The sequence below is a fragment of the Scaptodrosophila lebanonensis genome, unplaced genomic scaffold, assembly GCF_003285725.1.
Source record: "Scaptodrosophila lebanonensis strain 11010-0011.00,11010-0021.00 unplaced genomic scaffold, SlebRS2 tig00000113-arrow-arrow-pilon, whole genome shotgun sequence".
NCBI classification, from domain to species: Eukaryota; Metazoa; Arthropoda; class Insecta; order Diptera; family Drosophilidae; genus Scaptodrosophila; species Scaptodrosophila lebanonensis.
Window position 1 is genome coordinate 1,467,244 of NW_022060575.1, and position 20,698 is coordinate 1,487,941.

At 40.3% G+C, this 20,698-nt stretch overlaps 6 protein-coding genes across 11 annotated transcripts; 3 read left to right on the top strand and 3 right to left on the bottom strand.

Moving 5' to 3' along the window:
* Nucleotides 1–63: 63 nt before the first annotated feature.
* LOC115628338 (cytochrome c oxidase assembly protein COX18, mitochondrial) lies at nucleotides 64–1,385 on the bottom strand. The gene is made up of 2 exons (XM_030524401.1): nucleotides 918–1,385; nucleotides 64–836 (listed from the first exon to the last, which is right to left on the bottom strand). The coding sequence occupies exons 1-2, from the start codon at nucleotides 1,329–1,331 to the stop codon at nucleotides 240–242; spliced, it is 1,011 nt and encodes a 336-aa protein (XP_030380261.1). The 5' UTR covers nucleotides 1,332–1,385; the 3' UTR covers nucleotides 64–239.
* Nucleotides 1,386–1,603: 218 nt separating this feature from the next.
* LOC115628306 (membrane-associated tyrosine- and threonine-specific cdc2-inhibitory kinase) lies at nucleotides 1,604–3,789 on the top strand. Of its 3 annotated transcripts, none has more exons than XM_030524354.1 (5): nucleotides 1,604–1,739; nucleotides 1,802–2,672; nucleotides 2,735–2,880; nucleotides 2,943–3,325; nucleotides 3,386–3,789. In XM_030524354.1, exons 1-5 carry the CDS (start codon nucleotides 1,674–1,676, stop codon nucleotides 3,522–3,524), a joined length of 1,605 nt encoding a protein of 534 aa, XP_030380214.1. In that variant the 5' UTR covers nucleotides 1,604–1,673; the 3' UTR covers nucleotides 3,525–3,789. The 3 variants fall into 3 exon arrangements, with proteins under 3 accessions (XP_030380214.1, XP_030380215.1, XP_030380216.1); XM_030524355.1 differs by having other exon boundaries at nucleotides 3,072–3,325; XM_030524356.1 differs by lacking the exon at nucleotides 3,386–3,789 and having other exon boundaries at nucleotides 2,943–2,979; nucleotides 3,072–3,311.
* Nucleotides 3,790–4,743: 954 nt separating this feature from the next.
* LOC115628378 (ribosomal RNA-processing protein 17) lies at nucleotides 4,744–5,768 on the top strand. The gene is made up of 2 exons (XM_030524459.1): nucleotides 4,744–4,860; nucleotides 4,918–5,768. Exons 1-2 carry the CDS (start codon nucleotides 4,799–4,801, stop codon nucleotides 5,633–5,635), a joined length of 780 nt encoding a protein of 259 aa, XP_030380319.1. The 5' UTR covers nucleotides 4,744–4,798; the 3' UTR covers nucleotides 5,636–5,768.
* Nucleotides 5,769–6,024: 256 nt separating this feature from the next.
* LOC115628376 (ubiquitin carboxyl-terminal hydrolase 36) lies at nucleotides 6,025–17,674 on the bottom strand. 4 transcript variants are annotated; one of them, XR_003995793.1, is made up of 5 exons: nucleotides 13,506–14,670; nucleotides 11,105–11,841; nucleotides 8,746–10,674; nucleotides 7,431–7,898; nucleotides 6,705–6,842 (listed from the first exon to the last, which is right to left on the bottom strand). XR_003995793.1 is itself a non-coding variant. In XM_030524456.1 (4 exons), the coding sequence occupies exons 1-4, from the start codon at nucleotides 17,483–17,485 to the stop codon at nucleotides 6,450–6,452; spliced, it is 3,150 nt and encodes a 1,049-aa protein (XP_030380316.1). In that variant the 5' UTR covers nucleotides 17,486–17,674; the 3' UTR covers nucleotides 6,025–6,449. The 4 variants fall into 4 exon arrangements, 3 of the variants coding, with proteins under 3 accessions (XP_030380316.1, XP_030380315.1, XP_030380317.1); XM_030524456.1 differs by lacking the exons at nucleotides 7,431–7,898; nucleotides 13,506–14,670 and adding an exon at nucleotides 17,395–17,674 and having other exon boundaries at nucleotides 6,025–6,842; XM_030524455.1 differs by lacking the exon at nucleotides 7,431–7,898 and having other exon boundaries at nucleotides 6,025–6,842; nucleotides 13,506–14,597.
* LOC115628377 (TOM1-like protein 2) lies at nucleotides 14,683–19,105 on the top strand. Its single transcript, XM_030524458.1, has 6 exons — nucleotides 14,683–14,904; nucleotides 16,121–16,572; nucleotides 16,635–17,308; nucleotides 17,968–18,085; nucleotides 18,298–18,348; nucleotides 18,525–19,105. The coding sequence occupies exons 1-6, from the start codon at nucleotides 14,838–14,840 to the stop codon at nucleotides 18,726–18,728; spliced, it is 1,566 nt and encodes a 521-aa protein (XP_030380318.1). The 5' UTR covers nucleotides 14,683–14,837; the 3' UTR covers nucleotides 18,729–19,105.
* LOC115628379 lies at nucleotides 19,081–20,241 on the bottom strand. The gene is made up of 3 exons (XM_030524460.1): nucleotides 19,885–20,241; nucleotides 19,757–19,810; nucleotides 19,081–19,641 (listed from the first exon to the last, which is right to left on the bottom strand). The coding sequence occupies exons 1-3, from the start codon at nucleotides 20,179–20,181 to the stop codon at nucleotides 19,216–19,218; spliced, it is 777 nt and encodes a 258-aa protein (XP_030380320.1). The 5' UTR covers nucleotides 20,182–20,241; the 3' UTR covers nucleotides 19,081–19,215.
* Between the last annotated feature and the right edge of the window lie 457 nt (nucleotides 20,242–20,698).

The following is a 20,698-nucleotide window of genomic DNA, read 5'->3' on the forward strand; positions in this document are numbered from 1 at the left end:
AGTGCTTATCATTTTTTCTTAGGGATGCATGTTTATATTTGTTTTTAAGTATTTTTTCTGGGGGTTTTCTCACATTTATTACTAAGTAGTCATAGCAAGATGATTTACAGTGGCGCATCCGTGTGGACTTTGTAACGCTTAAAATATGTTTACATAACAGTCAACAAAGTAAAATAACAGTTAAGTAAACTTGAACCTAAACAAATTAGATTAGCTACTCCGTTTTGTAATAATGAGGCTCACTTGGCTGCTGTCTTATCTGATGGCTTGGCAGGAACTTCTGCAATGTAGGCTCGCTCTTGAATTTTATGCCAAATCTGCGCATATGGTTGCTGCAGTTCCGTTTCAGTTTTTGGTATACCGACAGCGCGTCGAACTTCCGGCGAGAGCAGTAATAGATTCTGCGCTAGACCAAAGCTGCTGGAGGCCACCCAGTAGACGCAAAGCGCCGATGGTACGGTACAAGCCACCGGCACCATCACAATACTCAGGACACGAAACACGTTCGTGGCATTGTTCTGGAGGCGTGTGGGTTTACGCGCCCGTGACATAGATTGCAGCTCAATAATGCCCAAATTGATAAGGCCTAATGCAACTGGCAGTATATATGAGCTATCCACTACGGTGAGATTTGGAATCCAGCCAAATCCACCTATTGTCAGTTCTGTGGCTATAATTTGAGCCTTAAGCGTGGTGGGATCCGGCAACATATACACTAAATTACGCAAAGCAACTGACTGAAAGATCCACAGCGGCATTTGGCCCCAAAGCACGATGATCGTCTTCATTGGATGACAATTGTCCCGCACAATAAGTTTTTGCCATTGTTTTTTTATCTGTGTGTCAATAACTGATTAGTTTATAGTACATATGTATATTAATTTATACAAAACAAACACCCAGAAGAAAATACAAACCGATCGTCTGAAGATAATTTGAGTATGCTTCTCGCTCCATTTGAACTTCTGCTTGGCAATGGCTGCCTCTCGTTTCAACTCCTCGACTATGGCTGGCATCTCCATAGTTATCTTTTCCAAGCGTGCTGTAATCTTATGCTGGTAAATGGTCAAAGGCAGTGTAACAGCACTGCGAAAAATAAACGTCGAGAGTACAATTGATGCCCACCAGGGGAGGCCGCTATAATCGTGTATTTGTGTGACTGCGTCCTGCATGTAGGCCACAGGCGTGCTGTTGGAGAGGGTTTGCCAGAACCCCACCAAGCCGCCAGCACTGGCCAATTGCGCTACTTCTGTGGAGGCCGAACGTCGAGTTAATTTTAAGCATTGCTGATTTTGAAGAAAACTGTTCGCAACTGAACTTATTGCGCACATGCGACTTGAGCAGGATGCCAAGATGTGAACTCGCCCGCAGGCCTGTAGCTGCAATAACAATGTCATTTAAATATGTAAACAACTTGCAGAAACAGCCGGTGCTGAAGGGATGCCAACTTATAGGTACCAAACGAAAAGTATCGTAATCGATTAGTCGAAATTTGGAATGCCAGCTTTTATCGGTACACTTTTGGACTATTTAGCGAGTTGGCAGCACGGCTGTAGTTGCCACATGATTAAAATTATGTACAGCAATCGTTCTTATTTTCTAGTTTGATCTGATGAAGTTAATTTAATTTTTAAGTAACATTTTATTGCAAGGAATTAAAAGAAAATAGGAGCATGGATTTTCAACGTTTGCCGGTGCCGGAGTTATGCGAGGACATGCATAAGCACAGACACAAGCAGGTAAAATCAAAGTGCCGCTGCATATATAGCGTCTTTTGTGTTTATGTTTGTTTGCATTACAGTTCCACGAACGTGAGGACAGCAACCGATTCCGGCCGCCGAAATACAAACGGTACTCTGGCGTGGATAATAACAACTTCAATCGAAGCCAGTCAGTGGGACTTAGCGGCACGAACAGCTTTCACATCGCGCATTCCATTTCATTCAGAGGCCCTGAATCTCCAAATTCCAGCACATTGCCTGTGACCTCACAAAGTTTGAATGAGAACCATTTTGAGCAGTGCTTTGAACGTCTGGCAAAACTAGGCGAAGGGTCCTTTGGAGAGGTATTCCAGGTGCGGGATCGGAGCGATGGACAACTCTATGCCGTAAAAATATCTAAGCAGTTGTTTCGTGGCGAACAGTACCGGGCAGAGCGTTTGGAAGAGGTACGACGTTATGAGGAGTTTTCCGGCCATGAGAACTGCATTCGCTTTATTCGCGCATGGGAGCAGTACGACCGGTTGTTCATGCAAATGGAATTGTGCCGCGAGAGCCTGGAGCAGTACTTGTGGCGTCGTAAATACATACCAGAGGAGCGCATCTGGTCCATACTATTGGATCTACTGTGTGGCTTAAAGTCATTGCACGACCGAAATTTAATACATTTGGACATAAAGCTGGACAATGTGCTCATCGATGATGATGATACCTGCAAGCTGGCGGACTTCGGACTGGTCATTGACGTTGACAAAGCAAACAATCATCAAGCAACGGAGGGAGATTCACGCTACATGGCACCTGAAATACTGCAGGGCCACTTTTCAAAGGCTGCCGATATATTCAGCTTGGGTATCGCAATGCTGGAACTAGCTGGCATGCTAGATTTACCCTCAAATGGACCGCTGTGGCATGAGCTGCGACAGGGAATCCTGCCAGAGGAGTTCATAAACCGTTAGTACAGCAATCCTATCACAAATTTCAATCACATCTATTAACGTTTCCGTTGCCTACAGAGATTTCAGTGGAACTGCAGGAAATTATTAGATCAATGATGTCGCCAGATCCGCTGCAGCGACCAACAGTGGAACAACTGTTGTCGCATGCAAAGCTTTCCAAAATGCAACGAAAACAGAAATCTATGGCCACTCTTAAACGACTGGTAAGTGAATGGGCATGCAAATAATTATGTGCATCTCCACTCAATAAATGACATATTTGCAGTCAAAGAGCTTTCGTCAAACGCGACGCTCTTTTTTGGGTAAAATGTGCAATCTCAAAATGGCTGCTTATCGTTGTTTCTTCTACATTCTGGGAATATTCCACTTATATAAGCCCATTACGCCATCACAGGGTGCAGAAAACGGAACACTGACAGCGCCTTCCTCGCCTACCGCGTCCATTCCACTAGCACCGCGCCTGGAATTTCATTTAGTGGGTTCCACACCGATCGCAAATAGAGAAGGTGTTACTCCCGACTTTTTGGGTGGTGACGATGCCCTCGAACTTTCTCAACAAGGCACACCATCGGCCTATGAACGGGACAAGCTGGATAACTCTACGCCTCTTAACCACAGCAAGTCCCGGCTGGATGTTTCCAAACGAAGGTAAGCTTAATTCAGGTTTTTGAATCTATTAGGGTGAAACTCATAAACTCTGCTCCACAGCATTGGATCCGCACGTAAAACAGAATTACCAAGCAGCAATTTGCTGAACATTGACTCGAATTTATCATCACCCAAAGTATTGGACACATCCTCGTTCCGACGTAAAAAACTATTTGTGCAGGACAGTGATGAAGAGTAAACCCAAGGAATTTAAATAAGTAAACAATATATCAGTTATAAACCGTATGCATATGGCAAAAAATATATCGTTATATATATTTAATATTATAGTTGTACGCAGTTACCTAGTGTAGGTCAACATGATTGTGTAATGTTATAGCTTCTTTAGAAGAACTTGTTGTAACTTGATTTTTATAAAATATTCGAATGTAACACGTAATACATAAAACATACATGTGATATATATATTGGAAAGCGATTTGAAAAGTTCGCAAGATGAAAAATAAACACCACCAGTTTACAAAAACCGAAATTTTCCTTTAATTCATAAATTAGTGTATCCGTTTTGCTTTGCTGCGCCACTGAATAGTAGTGCTTTTTAAGCTTTCCGAAATCACATCTTTCCTAACACCTCCGCTTTTTATAATTTCAATTAGATCCTTGCATGAGAAGTGCGAATGTGCACTGTTCTTTTAATTGAACTGAGAAATAAGTGTACATAAATATTAAATATGCTTTTGGTGCTTTGGATAAGATGTGCAGAGAAAAATCTAATTTTAAATGTTTTTATGGCTCTAGATGTGTATGCCCTTTCTCGCATTTGATGAATCGATACGAGAAAACTTGATCAAAATCGGAAAGGGGGTTCGAAGTCCATAGCGAATATATATACTTCCACTTTTATACATAAAGAAGATAGATAAATTAATATTTTTGATTATTAAAAACTACAGAGTCGGTCAAAATAACATATGTGTAGTGTTTCGCAGACGGTACGTTTACTTAAAAATTAACTAAACATTTCACTCATGTAAAAAAACTGTATTGACTCATTGCTCTAAATCAATTACATTTTCAGATTAAGTAGAGGTGAAAATTTAGTTATTTTATTTTCCTCCACGGTACCATAGTAAAAACGTTTATTCAGAGACTAGACAGATTTCTGTGATTCATATTTTTAATCAATTATCCTAAGCAAAATTTAAGCAACTAACGAAAATACCATTTAAAATGTTGACAAACACTCTACAGAAAGCTGTAGCTCTTTAAGATAATCCAACTAAAGCAGTTTTCAAATCATTACCAGCAAAACGGCTATGCGAATAACATTTGAATTCGCAATGGAGTTGACTTCGTTTTTACAAATTCTGTTACGTGTTCTACAGTTGGGAAGCCATTGCGGAATAAGCTATCGATAGGTACAGTAATATCAAGTTGGCAGTACCAACTTCTCTCAACCGCACATGTTGCGACGTAAACAAACTAAGCACACTGCGTTAGATTTTTATCAAAATGGCCCGAAAGAAGCAAGATAAAAAGAAAATTGACATTGTATTTGACCCGCAGAAACGGAAGTAAGTAAATGTGATCTTATTTCTGAGCACAGTAAAACTAAATGCACTACTTTAAAGAGAGTTTTTAACAGGTTTTCGCAAGCGCAAGAACGAACGTCGCTCACGCGCAAAAGTCGAACTCGAACGTAACCTTAAGGAGGAACGCATACGCATCAGGAAGGAGGTAAAGGAGGGCTTTAAGCACCTCAAAAAGTCATTCGAGCCGTTGCGAGAACTCACAGAAGAAGACAAAGACGAAGCAAAAAAGGAAAAAGCGTACGAAGATGACGAAGTCCAAGTGAAAATCGTTGAGCTCTCTACCAACGATTTGACAGCGCAAAGGAATATGCTTGGGGCCAACTGTGCAGAAGAAAGTGCAACGGATGAGGATCAGGCACAAAGTGATGTTGAGGATGAGCAAGCAAAAGCAAATTGTATACCTGGGATGGATTTCGATATTAACGAGCGCAAGCGCAAATCCGCACCGCTTACCGACGATGACAAGGTCAAGAAATCCAGTAAAACTGCAGAAATCAAGAGCAAAAAAGACTTGGACAAACTGATGAAAACGAAAACGTTGAAAAAAATCAAAAAGAGCAAACTATTCAAAATAAAAGAGCAATTTGACAAAAAAGCGAATCAGAAAAAATCCAGACGCGATCACAACAATACTTTAAAGAATGTTCCAAAGAGTCAAAGGAAAAAGTTGAAATATGGTCAGCCACAGCCAAGCCGATACCGCAAAGGGCGAATGATAAACAAAAAGGAGCTGCGACGAAAAAGAAACGCAGACTAACGCACATTTCAGAGAACTTTTTTTTTCAGTTTTTTAAAATCTATCATTTATTTTAGTTCTGTTTTATGATTTATTTACTATTATATTAAATAAACCGAATAAACTGTATTTTTGCTTCTATTCGTTATCATAATTTTGCTAATTTTTTCAATCAATCGGCATACTTGCCCTGCTTTGTGTGTGTTGCACAATAATCTTGTTCATACAATAGTAATTACATATTTTTAACATGTTGGTTTGTATGTGTTTTATTATTATCATTACTAGTTTGGTTTATAACATTCGCACTTTATTTCGCCGCAGCTACCTAATGCTATGAACGAAATGAAATGTTTTTTTTTCTTTTTTTTTTTGCTTTTTAGTTCCTATACTCAAAAATATATACAGACTTAAAATGCTAAAACATATTATTTTATTAGTCTCTTAAAAATATGCGGGTTTCTTTATTTATAATTTCAAAAAATTCATGTAATCTTGCATAATTTGTTTTGTATAATTTGGGTGCGTGTGTTTGTGAAGAATGTGTTGGAAATCATTTTTCGAAAATGTAAAAAATTCCTGTGTAATCGCTAGTTACCCAAAAATCATCTAAAACAATAAATAAAATGCCACACTCTTTCTTAAAACTTATGGGAGTGAGCGATGGGTCAAAACAAATCTAGCTTATAGCTTAAGATCCTACAATTACGTTCATAAGCAGTTTAAAAAGTTTACAAAAGTCTCGCTTGCTGGCCAGTAAAGAGGACTGCTAACAAGCAGCAGAAGCTAACCAAAGAAAGGCTTCATTATAATGCACCACCAGGTTGTTACATAGTTAGGACGACTGTTGCTGCTGTGATCCTTGTGCATGGTGGTGTTGCTGCTGGCGCCTTGTAAAGCCACCACCGGCGGCCAAATGACGTTGTAGCGCTCGCTGCTGAAATTTGCTACCAGCAGATCCGCTAAAGCGATTGAACTTAAACTTGTTGCGTTGCTGAAAGTTCTGGCGATAGTTCTGATTATAGGCACGCGGATAACCCCCACCGCCGTTGCTTGGTTTGTGCCAGCGCTTTTGGTTCTCCTGGTATTCCTGGAATGGATTATATCCGGGTGTGCTGTTCACCGATTTGGTCGCCGACTTCACTTTTCGCTGACGCCCTCGATCCATTTCGTTCTCCTCATCATCCTCCTGATCACGCTGGCGCTGCTCACGCGCCTCAGCTTCCAACTGCAAAGAGCAGAACCAAACAAAATGTTGATTGTATTAGATGAGGTTGGAATTTTTACCTAGATGGTTTGGCAATGAAGCTTATGGAGATGAAGGTTTTAAATTATGTTATTTTGAACAAGACAAATATAGCTCATATCTTGGCTTTATAGAACATCAGCGCTATGTGTTTTTGTATATATGTATGTATGTTTGTGTGTGCGTGAGTGGCAAAACGGTAACAGGAGCGCGCAGGTAGGACGCACATTTTATAAATTAATCGAACTATGGAAAGTTGCAGTCATATCATAAGCTTCATTCGGTGATCGGTTATTCGTACAATCGGACCTCGAAGATCGCGTAAGTCTATTATTAAGAATTTTCCAACAAAATGAGAATTTTAATGTGGCGCGCCATGAAAATATCTTCACGTATACGTATACTAATTACATATAATATAAAAAATGTAAGTTTTAGTTGTCTTTAATTTGGACAATTATATAATTTTAATGCAAAACAAAAAATTACGTTGATATGATTCTCAATAACGCATACGTTCCAGTAATCAATTGAAAACATTCGAGGTCCGACTGCATTGCTTCTCATTACCTATGCGCTCTATGATTCGGATATATCCTAACAGGTATTGCACAGGGTAGTCTAGTCGGGCTGGCGTTGAAGTCCATGCTGGCAACTTCAACACAATCACAGATTATGGTTTGCTTGATTGTTTTTCTTTGTATTATAGTTTACACAAAAATATTAAGTGGACAAATTGACGAAGCCGTCGACAACGCCAAGCTGTCGAGTGCTTGTCCCCTACAGAAGACTGGCAACGTCAACTGCCTCAGCATCATCTCTGTCACCATTAGCAGCAGCAGCTGCAACAGCGGCGGGAAAAATTTGTAATGCTGAGCTTCCTATGGCTGCAACCCCGGCCTCGGCCTGTTCAAGGGCGATATCGACATCAACGTCAACGTCAAATTTGACGCCATCGGCATTGATATTGCCATTGGCGTCGTGCCCATCCATGTCGCCGTAACCAGTTATCCGTTTCGCACAAACCAAATCAAAAGGCTATATGAATGGGGGAATGGTGGAAACAAATGCATTACAAACAAGTTCTTTAGTAAACAACAATAAACAGAAAATAATAGCCAAGCCAGAGAATGTTAAGTAAAAGCAGAGAAAAATAAAGATCGGTTATTACTTAAAGCTATTTCGCATATATGAATTGTTTAAAAAAACAGTAAGGACAAGAGCGATCAAAACTCGGATAAGTCCAAACATATAGTGAAATATATAATTATAAAAAGTCGGTATTTCAACTAAAATATATACATTTACAAAATATAAGTAGTTTTTCATATCTTTTAATAATTATATTAAGTATAGTATTAATTTGGTATAGTTTACACAAAACTTGTTTGGAACATATGTATGTACATATATTAGTGGAGGCTTTAAGTCGAATCTTTTGTGGACCTGGATTGACTACGATTAGATTTCGTAATGGAGAAGCACTTTTGCAGGCGAACTTAGATTTAGAATTTGCGAAGTCTGCTACATACCTACGTCTGTTTGTTAGCCCAAATAATTTATACTTTAAAAACATGAACAACATTAATTTTATTTTGGCTCTTCGTATCCTCTCGATCATTTCTGTTTTTTCTTTCAGTTTGACTTGCTTTCACTGCATTCCATGCACAACTACTTTGGTTAGAGTATACCATACAATATATTTTCCAGAAATGGGAACCGTACACAAACCCAAACTGTTAACTAATTGTACAGAACAGTGCTTACAAAACTGTGAGCGCGTGCAAAACTATGGCCCGTTATATTTTTAGTTAAAGCTTGTAGACTAATGGGATACAGTGTTGCCGAATAATTATCATTATAGCCATTATCTCATCACACTTACCTCTTTATCCAGCTCCGTCTGTTTGCCATTCCACGTGAGCACAGACGAGCCGTAGCCGCGATGTGATTGTTTGAGCAGCTCACCAACTGCATTGGCATTGTTGGCTTCATTCTGATAGCCATTGCCCAGGCGTGTCTGCTGTTGCGTCTTGGCACTGCCATTGTGCAGCTTCTGTCGCTTAGATGCATTGCCATCAGCTGAGGTCGCCGTCGCTGGCTTGGTGGCAAACGGATTTTTGGGATTTTTCAGAGTTGCTGTCAATGAGCCCACATCTGAGCTACTATTACGATCCTCCGTTTCATCCTCGTTCTCAGGATCATCGCTGCGGGATACTTGCCAAATGCCTGTCTTGCTCTTGATGACTGCCGGCGAGGGTGGCGTTTTAGGAGAAGGCGGCGCTCGGCAGTTGTTGTTGTTGCTATTGCTGCTGTTTTGCGGCTTTTGTGGTCGCCATCCATTGCTGGTCACTGTAGCTTTTGCTTTTTTGCTGCTGCTATTATTGTTCTTTTTGTTACGCTCATCATCGTCATCTTCCTCATCGTCGCCATCATCAGTATCTGTTTCGGTATTTGGCGAAGACTTGTGTTTGTTTTTGTAGTTGTTTAAACTTTTGAATATCTCGTCTATAGCATCAGTCTTTTGTTTGCTGTTGTTGTTGTTATTGGCATTAGTTGACGAGCAGACATGCGGTTTACTTTTACCATTGGCTTTACAATGATTGCCATTTCCATTAGCGGTATGTGTAGCGTCCTCCTCAGAGGAATCAGATGATTCTTCGCCGCTGCGTCGCTTGCGGGGATTGGAATCGTAGCACTGTAAATTGCCCACATTGGCGGCGGCCACCGCCACCAAAACTGGCTCCTCTTCTTCTGAGGCGGATTCGTACGGCACCAGGCTCTTAAGCGGAGTCAATTTGGGCTTGGCGGGCGTGCTGCTGGAGGCGGTGGTCGTTGTACCAAACAGTTTCGGCATGCTAGGCAACTGGGGCGTGGCATTTACTTTGCCTGAGCGTCGATTGACTTTGTTGTCGTCAACATCAACGTCGTCATCGTCTGATGACGTTGGCATAAGGACCTTGTGGCTGGCGGTGGAGGAGGAACTTTTGTTACCATTTGCAATTGCAGCAGTTTCGCTTTTATGTGATGCGCCAGCCAATGCAGACTTCGTGTACGCAGGCTCTTGAAATTTCCCGGTCCCCACGAGGAGACCATTTTGCTGCAACTGTTGTTGCTGTTTCTGTGGCGTGCCACTTGAAGCTGTAGCCTGCTTCCAAAGACTGCTGTTCTTATAAAGTATAGCAATCTTTGGATTGGACGCTGAATGGTTCCCAAATCCATTGGTCGTCGTATGTGCAGGCGATGTATAACCATTATTTAAGCCACCCGGTGGCAGTTGTGGGCCAATGAATCGAGTTGGCGATGCAGGCACAGATGAGCTTCCAGATGTGGCAGTGGAGGCTGCTGAAGTGGGCGTCGCCATACTATGCTGGCCATTTGACAAACGCAATCCGTTTATCTTGGGACTGCTTGTCGCTGCCGATGGCTGTGTGGACAGGCTGCGTGCCGGCGCAGCTGGAGTGTCCAGCTCGTAAAACATAATGTAGGCGTTGGTATTGCAAACACTATGTATCTGAATGGGTCGAACATAACTGTCATCGAAGTTGTAATAGCCACCAGCCTCTGTCAAACCAATCGCCGTGTAGTGGCCACAATGCTGCGACACACCCAAATGAGTGACCAGAGATACCAGACGATAAGTTAAAGGCTGTGTCGCGGCTGCTGGACTTCTAGCTGCATATTTGCTAAGGTCTATGCGTGGCTTAAAGGTTATTTGCTTCGTCAGCTTGTTTCCCATCATATTAAATCGCTTAAGCTGTATGCATAACGTAATGGGCGCACGCTCCAAGCTAAACTGTTTTGTGGCCGATACCTAAAAAGAGTCCATATTTAAAAAATTAGTCAAATTCATTACCGACATCTATTAAGTTCCGATAAATTAAATCGTTCTATATATTTACAGCCAGTTTAATTTGAAGATTTTTTTATCAACATTTCTCTGTAAATCTAGATCAACTGTTCTCGTAAAGCGTAATTGAACAGGAATTCTTTTTAAAATCAAAAAATAAAATCAGACATATCCATGAAATACAAATGAAACATAAAAAAGGATATATGCGTACCCTTGAAAAAAATGATTAATAAAGTGTATTGTTCTTCCAGGATTTTAGTGCAGAATATGTATGTATATTCGCCGCAATGAAATTTACATTAAAATAAGTCCTTATACGTATTAATATTCATTGGTGTGGGTAATAAGGAACTAGTACATAGACGAATTAAACGGTACAACAATTTCTTACCTTCTTTTTGCATCCCTCGCACTTGTAGCCCATGTCTTCGAGCCTTTCACGAGCGAAGTAACCATCAAAGGCCTCCTCCAGCGTGTCCGCCTTGCGTATGTCCAGCAACAGATCTTGGAAATGTTGAAAGGTGATTGAGACGTGATTGCATGACAAACAACGCACAGCTGAGCGCAAATAGCCGCCAAAAATCTGATTCAGAGGCGTCGTCTCCTTTACAAGTTGATCCAGTTCCTTGTAGTTTCTATCTCGCATCAAATACGCTTTTTCCATAGCCTCCACTAGGAAGCGGAGAAACTCATGCGCATCTTCCTGATGACCAACCTGCATATGCTTGCAAATTTGCTTCAGCTTGGTGTAGATGTGAAATGGCCTAACAGCCGTGTTGCTAGTCTGCGTGCTTAGCAACGTTTTAATCATTGCACAAATGATACAGCACCCAGCGGTTTCCAAAATATTACAGTTATCAACATGTCCTGTTTCTGATACAAGCCAGTTTGCCAATGCTGGGATGTGGAACAGGGCTTGCAATGTGGAATTCAGATAACAGGTATTTCCCACGTTAAGGAGGCCTGTGCCGACCTGCCATTTGCGCTCCGACTGTTTCCATCCAATACGTATTCGCTCACGTGGGTAAAGCACGCGACTTGGTTTTGGGAGCTCATTGGTATTCTGTTGATGTTGCTGCTGCTGATCAGATGTGCCAGACTGCTTGCGATTGCCACTTACGGTGTTGTCTGTGGGTGTAGAAACAACAACAGCAAGATTGGTCGATTTGTACGACTTTAGCAAAAGTTTCAATATTCGTATTATAAGCGTGCCACAGGGTACAAGAATAAATTTGTAAATTAAGAGCAAGGCGAAGGTGTCCATGTTTATCACAGTCATAATGCATTGAAAATACTATTAAAATAAATACACGTATTTGCAAATTCTTCGCTCCGAACTAAAATTAAACGAATATGACAAGACATCCACAGCCAAAAGCTAAACAGCGAGCAACGAGGCTCGATGGTGACCGTGGTGGGGAAAGTGGTGGTGTGCACATACACACAAATATACGGTTACACATATTAGCAGCTCGGTCAGCTGGTGGAACACGGGCGCAGTGGGGTGCATTGGGGGCTGACACAAGCAACGTGTGTCTTCTGATAACAGCGAGCGTTTTGTACTCGCTGAAAAAAATATATACAAAGTAGTCAGCCAGTGTGGTGCCCACACCACAGGTGCCGTCTCTCTCGCACACATGCAAATTCAATTGTTGCGGGTGTAGATTCCAGTGTTGCCAGCTATGTACATATATTGGCTCTTGTACAAGTGAGCATGAGTTTTTTCATTGTGGTAAGACCAGAAAACAGCATGGCCAAGATGATTTTTCACGACAGCAACTTGGCTTTGTCTGATTTCCTGCTTTGTGCAGCGCCAGACAAATACTATGCATATGTGTGTGTGTGTGAAATGATTCACATTTGCACTCGTCTTGCGCTTTTGTTATAGCCCACCACTCAAAAAACGCAGTTAAATAAAACACCTAAGAAAATGCGTCGCATTCTTTGTCGCTGGCACAAAAAAAAATTAATTACATTTATATAAATATGTATGCATATGTATGTACATCTCCATATGTACTTTTATGGGTATATGTATAAGAGGCGCTTTTAGTAGAAGAAAATCGCAGAGCGCTGTGATTACAAAATACATAAAAACTATGTATGTATATATGTACATACATATGTATATGCATACACACATTTTATCAGCTATTGCGACACGTTTTCGCGTAATTCAGTACTAAATAATAGTAAATTCGTAGTGAGGATTCTTTGTTTTTATTTTATAACGATCAGGATTAATTGTTTCGTCAGTCTTTTGTGCATACTTTGTTTATATGGTGGCACGTACACCAGCCGAGCCGTCTAACTACCACATGTACATACATACGTACACATGTAAATACATACATACACATGTACATATACATGTAAATACAAACATAAAAATATAAATCAAGAAGTACAGGTATGCTGTTGATGCAGCTGCGGCTTACTGCGCTGTCGGCATATGTATATGCAGGCAGCAGTGCTGCCGTAGAACCGTTGGGTAGTAAAAAAATAGTAGCAACTTTTAAAAAAATGTGTAAATCAAGATGACTAAAACAACACACGTGATTCTCTCGTATTATAACCAATATTTTCATACACCTTCATACATGTGTACAAATGTGTGGGTATATACATACATATATGTTCATACATATAAAAGTAAATGTGCCAGCAGAACAAAAACTAAAGCACATGGACAATTTTGCCAACTCCACGAAGCGGGACAAATGAGTAAAAGGGAAAACAGCTCAAATCGACTAACCATGTCCACGCCCTCCCTATCATTTTCACACACTTACCATGTCCATTTACGCCCACAATTTTGCCAACATTGCTGATAATACCACTTTTGTTGTTCCCAAAGCCGGCGTTGCAGTTGCTTGCTGCAGACGTTCCCGTTCCAGTCCCACTGCTATTATTAGTTGGCTTGATGACGACATACTTCGATTTTAAGCCTTCCAGCACCGACTCGTGGTAATTTTCGACTTCCTCATATTCGATTTTGGCCAGCAAGACACGTTTTGCGTTTGCTACAATTTGACTTTGCAAGTTATCATCGGATTCGTCGCAAGCGGACCCATTGTTATTGTGGCCACCACCACTGCCGGTTTTAACTTCGTCAGCACCTCTGCCAACATTAACGCCAAGCGATTCTCGTAGAGCTGCGTTGACGACATTTGCTGTTTCGCACACAGCGACCGAGACGGGCATGGCGCTCGCAGTGGTGGGCGTTTGTGGTGGAATTTTGAAGGATTTTTCTTGCGCTTTTGGAAATACACAAGCACAGTGTGAAAGCGCCACTCAAGCCCAATAACGGGGGATTTCCAGCGATTGAAGTGTTACAAATTAACTTGGCCGAGTCGTGAAATAAAGTTAGTGATGAATGAAAGATGACGGGGGGAGTGGTGGTGATGCAAGAAGGAAATGAAACAAGCCCAAGCCCACACATTCAGCAGCATCCGCCTCTCTGCGCTCTTACTGCTGCTGTTGTATACGTTATTGTTGTTGGACAATGATCCTAGGATCCAGCCCGTGTCATCGACACGTCCTTCACAAGACGTTTTTGTTGCCCGCGCGACAATCACCACCACACTTTTCTTGTTCTTTTTTTCTTCTTTTCTCGCTCAACACACCAACACCGACACGACAACCGACACACGCACACTCACACACTTGCACGCTTTTTCGCTTTACGCTGTGAGCCCGCAACTCGGTTTTATGTGCGTAGAATACTTTTTCTTTGCAAAAACAAGAACACACAGCCGAAAATGGCGCATTACGACTTTACGACAATTAATTACTTTCCGAATTATTAATTATTTCCCTAATTTTAATGATTCCCTCGTGTTTCCTTCCACTGTGACTGCTTCATTCATTTCTCTTTTGCATCATTTTTCGTCAAACAAAGATGCCATGTAATTTCATTCCATTCAGTGCTGCCATCCACAGGGTTGCTAGCCGATAGCTCGATAAGACTACTATTTTGGTATTATACAGCACCATGTTTAAGGCTCATGAGAGAGAGGCACTCATAACAGCAAGTGCACCCAAAGCAGATGTAAGCGCGTAAAGAGTTGAGCTCCAGCGAAACCATAACAAACATAATATTAAACAATAGGAAGTGCAATAAAATGGCCTCATTTTTCAACGTTGGAAGCCTCGGAAATGTATTTTCCACTCCCGTGGGACAGCGTATAGGTGAGTGGACAGCAAAAAAAAAAAATCGGCCAGGTTGCAGCGTACTAATTTTGTGGATTTTGAGTGTGTATGTGTGTACAATTTTAAATTGTGGAAATCAGAATACATATGTATAATTGCGCACTTGCATTGTGAAATGTGCAATATGGTAAGGTTTTTAGAGCCTCCTTATTATACATATACATAACCGGTATTTAGTGCTGCGTAGATGCTGAAAAATTGCATTCAACAACTTTCCTTGGATCGTTTTCGTCGATTTATTTCATGACACATTAACGCACAAACACGCATACCTATCGCCTGCTCCACCCACCGACAACAAAAAGTGATTTTGTTTTTGCTGCCATTTTTCATACACATATGTATGTACATACATATATGTATGTAGTAGTAACGCTATCGCATCTTTTTGATAAGATAACAACAGCAGAGAGAATAAAGACGACAGACGACAATTGATACCAACGACATAAACAATACAAATTAAGTAGTGAGCAATGTGTGCATATAATTGCATTGTCAGCGCAATAATGATGTCTATTTTGATTACACATACCGACTAACAACAGAACGATAATTACCAAAATAGTTCTACTTGGCGACTACTTCACCCCCCTCGGGAGCTGGAGCCATAGACCGTCATTCAGTCAAATGTCAAATGTAATTAGTCATCAACCTTTGCTCGCGTTTGTTGTTATTCGTTACATAAAAGTGTTAATGTATTCAGTTTTGTTTTTGCCGCACTTTCGTAGTATCGTTTGTATGCAAGATTGTGTGTATGTGTGTGTGTGGTGTTGAATTTCTTGCGGTTATTTTGTGTTTCGTTAATTTGTTGCTTCATGCCTTGCATTCCAATTCGCAGCTGACTAGTTAATAAGGGCCGCCTTCTATTTCTCGTATATTGCACCTATTAAATATTTTTTCTAAAATATAGTACGTGCTTATTTGTTTAAAAAATATGGTTTTTTAAAATAGGGTCTAGGTCTATTGCCACATGATTTCACTGATCACTGAAAAAAAGTCAGGTGCTAAATGTTCAAATACAAACATTCACATGTTTTTCATGTTTACTCGCCAAAATGCTAAATATGTACATAGCATGTTCGAAATGTTTAAACAATTTAATGGGTGGGCGTCCAGTACGAAGCATTGATAAGTTGTGGAAGAGACTCAAATAGCTCTCTTTGACCCTTCATAAATGAATTTCCCATTACAGAACAAGCAACCGATGCGGGTCTGGCATCCGAAAACTGGGCTGCCAATATGGAAATCTGTGACATGATCAATGAGTCCTCAGATACGGCGCGCGATGCTATGAAGGCGATACGCAAACGCCTGTCACAGAATGCCGGAAAAAATAACCAGGTTATTATGTATACACTAACTGTGCTGGAGACGTGCGTCAAAAATTGTGGCAAGGCATTCCATGTGCTAGTGGCCCAAAAGGACTTTATACAGGAGCTGGTTAAGCTGATTGGGCCAAAAAACGATCCGCCAGCCATTGTACAGGAGAAAGTGTTGAGTCTGATACAAATATGGGCGGATGCATTTAAGAACCAACCCGATTTGAATGGAGTGACGCAAATGTATATGGAGCTAAAGAATAAGGGTATAGAGTTTCCGCCCACAGACTTGGATGCAATGGCGCCCATTTATACGCCCCAGCGGGTAAGTTGACTTTCAGCATTAAAGGTTATCCAATTAAGCCAGCTTTCTTGTCGTGACTTTAGAGCGTTCCTGAGATGCCTGTCCAGCTGCACCAGCAAACAATATCCCCTCAACATGCGGTCGCCATGCCAGGAGTTGCGGCGCCAGTGGCCACTGGCCCTCTCACTCTCACGCCTGAGCAGACAGCAAAACTGCGCTCCGAGCTCGAGGTAGTTAACAACAATATGTCCATACTGGGAGAGATGCTAAGCGTGCTCAAGCCGGGCCAGGAAGAGCCGGACGACTATGTACTGCTGAATGAGCTGACTGCTACCTGCAAGGAAATGCAGTCGCGCATTGTTGATTTGATAGGACGCGTTCAGGAAGATGAACTAACTGCCGAATTCTTGCGCATCAATGATGAGCTTAACAACTTATTTTTGCGCCACCAGCGATATGAGAAGAACCGTTCTCACAATAACAGTGCCGTTAGTTCGCCCTCTGCAGTTTTGGGTGCTGCGATGGGAGTACCAGCGGCGGCAGCATCAGCCACTTCAGGAGCAACAAACGCAGCTACGGCCACTAACACACCTAAAAGTGATCAACTGCTGATCGATCTGATCGAAAGCAGTGAGGAGAAATTGCCGCAAAGCATTGGCCAATTGAATTTGGGAGCTTCCGCCAGTGTAGGCGGTGCCGCCAGTGTCAGTAGAGATGAGTTTGACATGTTGGCGCAGTCACGCACCGATGGCAATCAGTAAGTGACGATCTATTTTTTATTTCTAATAGTATTTAGAGAATTTTCCAAACACCCATACTATTCAAAACTCGATGGCTACTTACTTTTTTGACGTTCTCTGTTTATAAAATGGAAGCCTGAATGTTCAGATAACGTAGTATCACGAAGGTTGAACATCGAATGCATATTTTTCATTTAAATTTATATGTCAAGTATAACTTAAAAAGAAATTTAAAATAAACATTAAAATAAGTTTTAAATTAACAAATAGAAAACTTGACTTACTAATCGATTTGTGTCACTCGGAATTTTTTTTTAGTTTTTTTTTCTTTGTTTGTTTTCTTAAACTTGAATTTGAGCGTTATGATCAGGCCTATTCCCATTTAAATTTTTGTGGTTGATTCCCTTTGCTAAGTGAACAAATATTTTGTTTGTTTTGAAATGACTTTTAAATGTTTCTGTATTCTACAAATTGCTAATTATTATTCAGATAAACTGTTGGGTTTAGTTTTCCCTTGGATTTATGTAGTATTCCACTAGTTCCTAGTAGCCACTTTTTAAATCGGATAACATTATCGTTCGATAAAACTTGGAAATAAATATTAGGGTCCCAATAACTCTAACTTGAATTGCTTTATCAAAACAAATTTTGTTTCCCCTCGTTAATAAAAATATAGCAAAAGTGATTTGTTGCGCGACATTCCATCAGTTGATGCTGCGGCTGGCAGTGTGGCTGCTTCGGGGACATCTCCTTACAAACAACGTGGAGCCGGCGAGCCGCCGGTGGTAAGTAAAGTGAGTACAGGGACCGCCTGGGCCTGATATAACTAATGGCGCTCTTTTCCTATATTATTATACTTTATTTCACATTTGGCATATTTTTTTAACTCTGAATTCTGTTTGGCTTTTATTTTTGTTACGATGCCTGCGTTACTTTGTTTGTTGTTCATTGGTTCTGTTTTGCGACGCGCGCTTTCCAACTGACTGACACACCTCACACCATAAAGTCGACGAAAGAGAATGAAATCGATGAAATGGAGGCGTGGTTGGGCAGCTCAGTAAGTAGCAAAACTTTTGTTGTATGTTTCTAGTTAAGCTCATACATCACACGGTTCACGTTTCGTAATTCTTTGCTCTTATTTTGCTTCATTTTTTTTATTTTCCATAACATATGAATTTAAACAAATAATTTTGAAATTAACCTGACCAATTGATATAATTTAACATTCTTCAGAAAGACATAGATGGCATTGAAGAGCTGACCAGCTCCGAGTTTGACAAATTTCTCGAGGAGCGCGCAGCGGCTGCCGAAAATCTTCCAACCATCCAAGGATCCAACAACGCCGCCACCAGCAATCCCACCACTGCGGTAACCGGCGAAAGCTTAAGGAAGACGCCAAAGAAACCAGCTGCTGATGATGATCTGCTTGCGCTTTGAGTGGCCAGAGCTGCGACTCTAAGGCTGATTGTTTTGCTCTTTTTAATGTTACACACCCTTTCGCATACACATAATATATTAGCGTACATACATACATATATATATACTATATACATATATACTTATGTACAATTCAAATGCTTTAATTTTGAACCGATGTTTTGTTATTAATTTGAGAAATTCCAAAAATCTGAAACTAACTTATTCCAAAACGCGATCTTAAATTTTCTGTCTCTAATTGTAAGTCATACACGATAATGTATTATGTTTAACGTCGTATTGTTGTTTATTTATACATGGGATACATATACATACATAAATTAAAAACTAATTTATTACAAGAAGAAAAACATAAAAAATATATATATATACAAGCACCTATATATACAAGCAACGAATTCATTTTGTTGTTCAGAAGTACTTATAACATTGCCCAATTGTAAATCAAATGGAGCTTAAGTATACAGAAGTTGATGAATTGCTGATCCTAATCCGAATTTTCTATGGTGTCATCCAAAATTCGCTGGGTACGAGCCCTAGTCGTTGTTTGAATTTCTGTCATTGCTTGCGTTGGACCTTCGTAGTCGTCATCATCAGCATTAACTGCCTCACTTTCTTCAGAAGGGTCTCTTGCCACATCCATGTCAACGCACCGACATGTCTTCAGTGTTTCTTCCAGTTCTTCAATGCGGGCCTTCTTGTCGTTTATTAGCATAATGCATTTCTTCAACAATTTTTGTTCCCGTAATTTGTATTCCTCTATAGAGTTCTTGTATTCCTTTAATATTTCGCTGGATTGTACGGTAACTGCCTCTGGTACAGAATTAGTGGGACAAGAAACTTTGTAACCACCAATAGCTATAATTTCAACAGCAGCATCCATCAGTTGATTCGGGGTGCTTAGCTTGTCTAGCTTTAAGTATTAAAACATGTATGTATGTACATATTCTGAGTTTATCTCGTCTTTTCTTTCAATTTGCCATTTAGGACTTTAATGTAAATACATAAATATGTATATGTGTACATACCTGTATGTCCAAGTACAGTGTTTCATAGCCCTCACATTTAAATAACTTGAATGCCTTAATTAAAACATATGTATATATGTGTATCAAACAACAACATCTATGTATGACTGAGCTACCCATATTCTTACCTCATTGTCCACTTCATAATCGAATCCACTTTTACCCATATTTGTGGTCAAGGCCTCTTTACACTCGGCTAAAAATTCTTCGTAGGGCCGGTCTAATTCATCGGCTGCGCTGCGTATTTCGCAGTATTTTAGTTTACCCTTGTAGTTTTGATTGTTTTTTGTTAGCAATATAAGAAATTCAACTTCTTGTTCGCTTTCCAACCATTTGCTTCGCATGTAGATGAAATGCTTCTTATCCTCTTGGTTTTGCGATAATTCCACTCGTTGCAGCAATTTGTTGATATATGTTGTTGCCATTTTTTATATTATGTCTTTTGTTTTGGTAATTGTGTTGATAGACTTTCTGTGTTTCAAAAAATATATGTATATAATTCTAATTTCACAACAAATACAGCCGGGTCAGAAACAGCTGTTTGGGTTGGAGGTGGGGATGAGAATTCTATTTAATAGTTCCGTTCCGGGGAACGAACTAATCATTCGTTTTGACAGCCAGTCAGTCATCTATTTAATTCAATAATTTAGCTCACCATATTATATTTATATTATTTGAATCGAACCATTAAAACGGTCATAAAATGTCGGCAGATAAAAATTAAAATCAAAGAAACTAATGAGCTAGTTCAGTACTTCCAATTGAGAACCCAGTCACAGGAATTAGCTTTGACAGACCGATTCACCTCTAGTTTTTCCGCACTCGGTACTTGGTGGAAGTCTTCAATATAACTGGAAACTAAGTAATACTGTCATATAGGTAAGCATTTACCTTCTTTATGGAATCGAAATACTTTTTTATACTAACTGATCCGTTAAGATT

What these genes read in the sequence shown, in the direction of transcription:
- LOC115628338 (XM_030524401.1), bottom strand. Translation starts at nt 1,331, where the DNA reads ATGTGCGCAATAAGTTCAGTTGCGAACAGTTTTCTTCAAAATCAGCAA. An exon ending in AAATTATCTTCAGACGATCG is followed by an intron (nt 837 to 917) that starts GTTTGTATTTTC and finishes ATTGACACACAG; the next exon opens with ATAAAAAAACAATGGCAAAA.
- LOC115628377 (XM_030524458.1), top strand. Translation starts at nt 14,838, where the DNA reads ATGGCCTCATTTTTCAACGTTGGAAGCCTCGGAAATGTATTTTCCACT. An exon ending in TCCCGTGGGACAGCGTATAG is followed by an intron (nt 14,905 to 16,120) that starts GTGAGTGGACAG and finishes TTCCCATTACAG; the next exon opens with AACAAGCAACCGATGCGGGT. An exon ending in CCATTTATACGCCCCAGCGG is followed by an intron (nt 16,573 to 16,634) that starts GTAAGTTGACTT and finishes TCGTGACTTTAG; the next exon opens with AGCGTTCCTGAGATGCCTGT.
- LOC115628379 (XM_030524460.1), bottom strand. Translation starts at nt 20,181, where the DNA reads ATGGCAACAACATATATCAACAAATTGCTGCAACGAGTGGAATTATCG. An exon ending in ATTATGAAGTGGACAATGAG is followed by an intron (nt 19,811 to 19,884) that starts GTAAGAATATGG and finishes GTTTTAATTAAG; the next exon opens with GCATTCAAGTTATTTAAATG. An exon ending in CACTGTACTTGGACATACAG is followed by an intron (nt 19,642 to 19,756) that starts GTATGTACACAT and finishes TAATACTTAAAG; the next exon opens with CTAGACAAGCTAAGCACCCC.
- LOC115628378 (XM_030524459.1), top strand. Translation starts at nt 4,799, where the DNA reads ATGGCCCGAAAGAAGCAAGATAAAAAGAAAATTGACATTGTATTTGAC. An exon ending in TTTGACCCGCAGAAACGGAA is followed by an intron (nt 4,861 to 4,917) that starts GTAAGTAAATGT and finishes ACTACTTTAAAG; the next exon opens with AGAGTTTTTAACAGGTTTTC.
- LOC115628376 (XM_030524455.1), bottom strand. Translation starts at nt 13,917, where the DNA reads ATGCCCGTCTCGGTCGCTGTGTGCGAAACAGCAAATGTCGTCAACGCA. An exon ending in TGTGGGCGTAAATGGACATG is followed by an intron (nt 11,842 to 13,505) that starts GTAAGTGTGTGA and finishes CTACACCCACAG; the next exon opens with ACAACACCGTAAGTGGCAAT. An exon ending in GCGAGGGATGCAAAAAGAAG is followed by an intron (nt 10,675 to 11,104) that starts GTAAGAAATTGT and finishes GACTCTTTTTAG; the next exon opens with GTATCGGCCACAAAACAGTT.
- LOC115628306 (XM_030524354.1), top strand. Translation starts at nt 1,674, where the DNA reads ATGGATTTTCAACGTTTGCCGGTGCCGGAGTTATGCGAGGACATGCAT. An exon ending in ATAAGCACAGACACAAGCAG is followed by an intron (nt 1,740 to 1,801) that starts GTAAAATCAAAG and finishes TTTGCATTACAG; the next exon opens with TTCCACGAACGTGAGGACAG. An exon ending in CTGGATGTTTCCAAACGAAG is followed by an intron (nt 3,326 to 3,385) that starts GTAAGCTTAATT and finishes TCTGCTCCACAG; the next exon opens with CATTGGATCCGCACGTAAAA.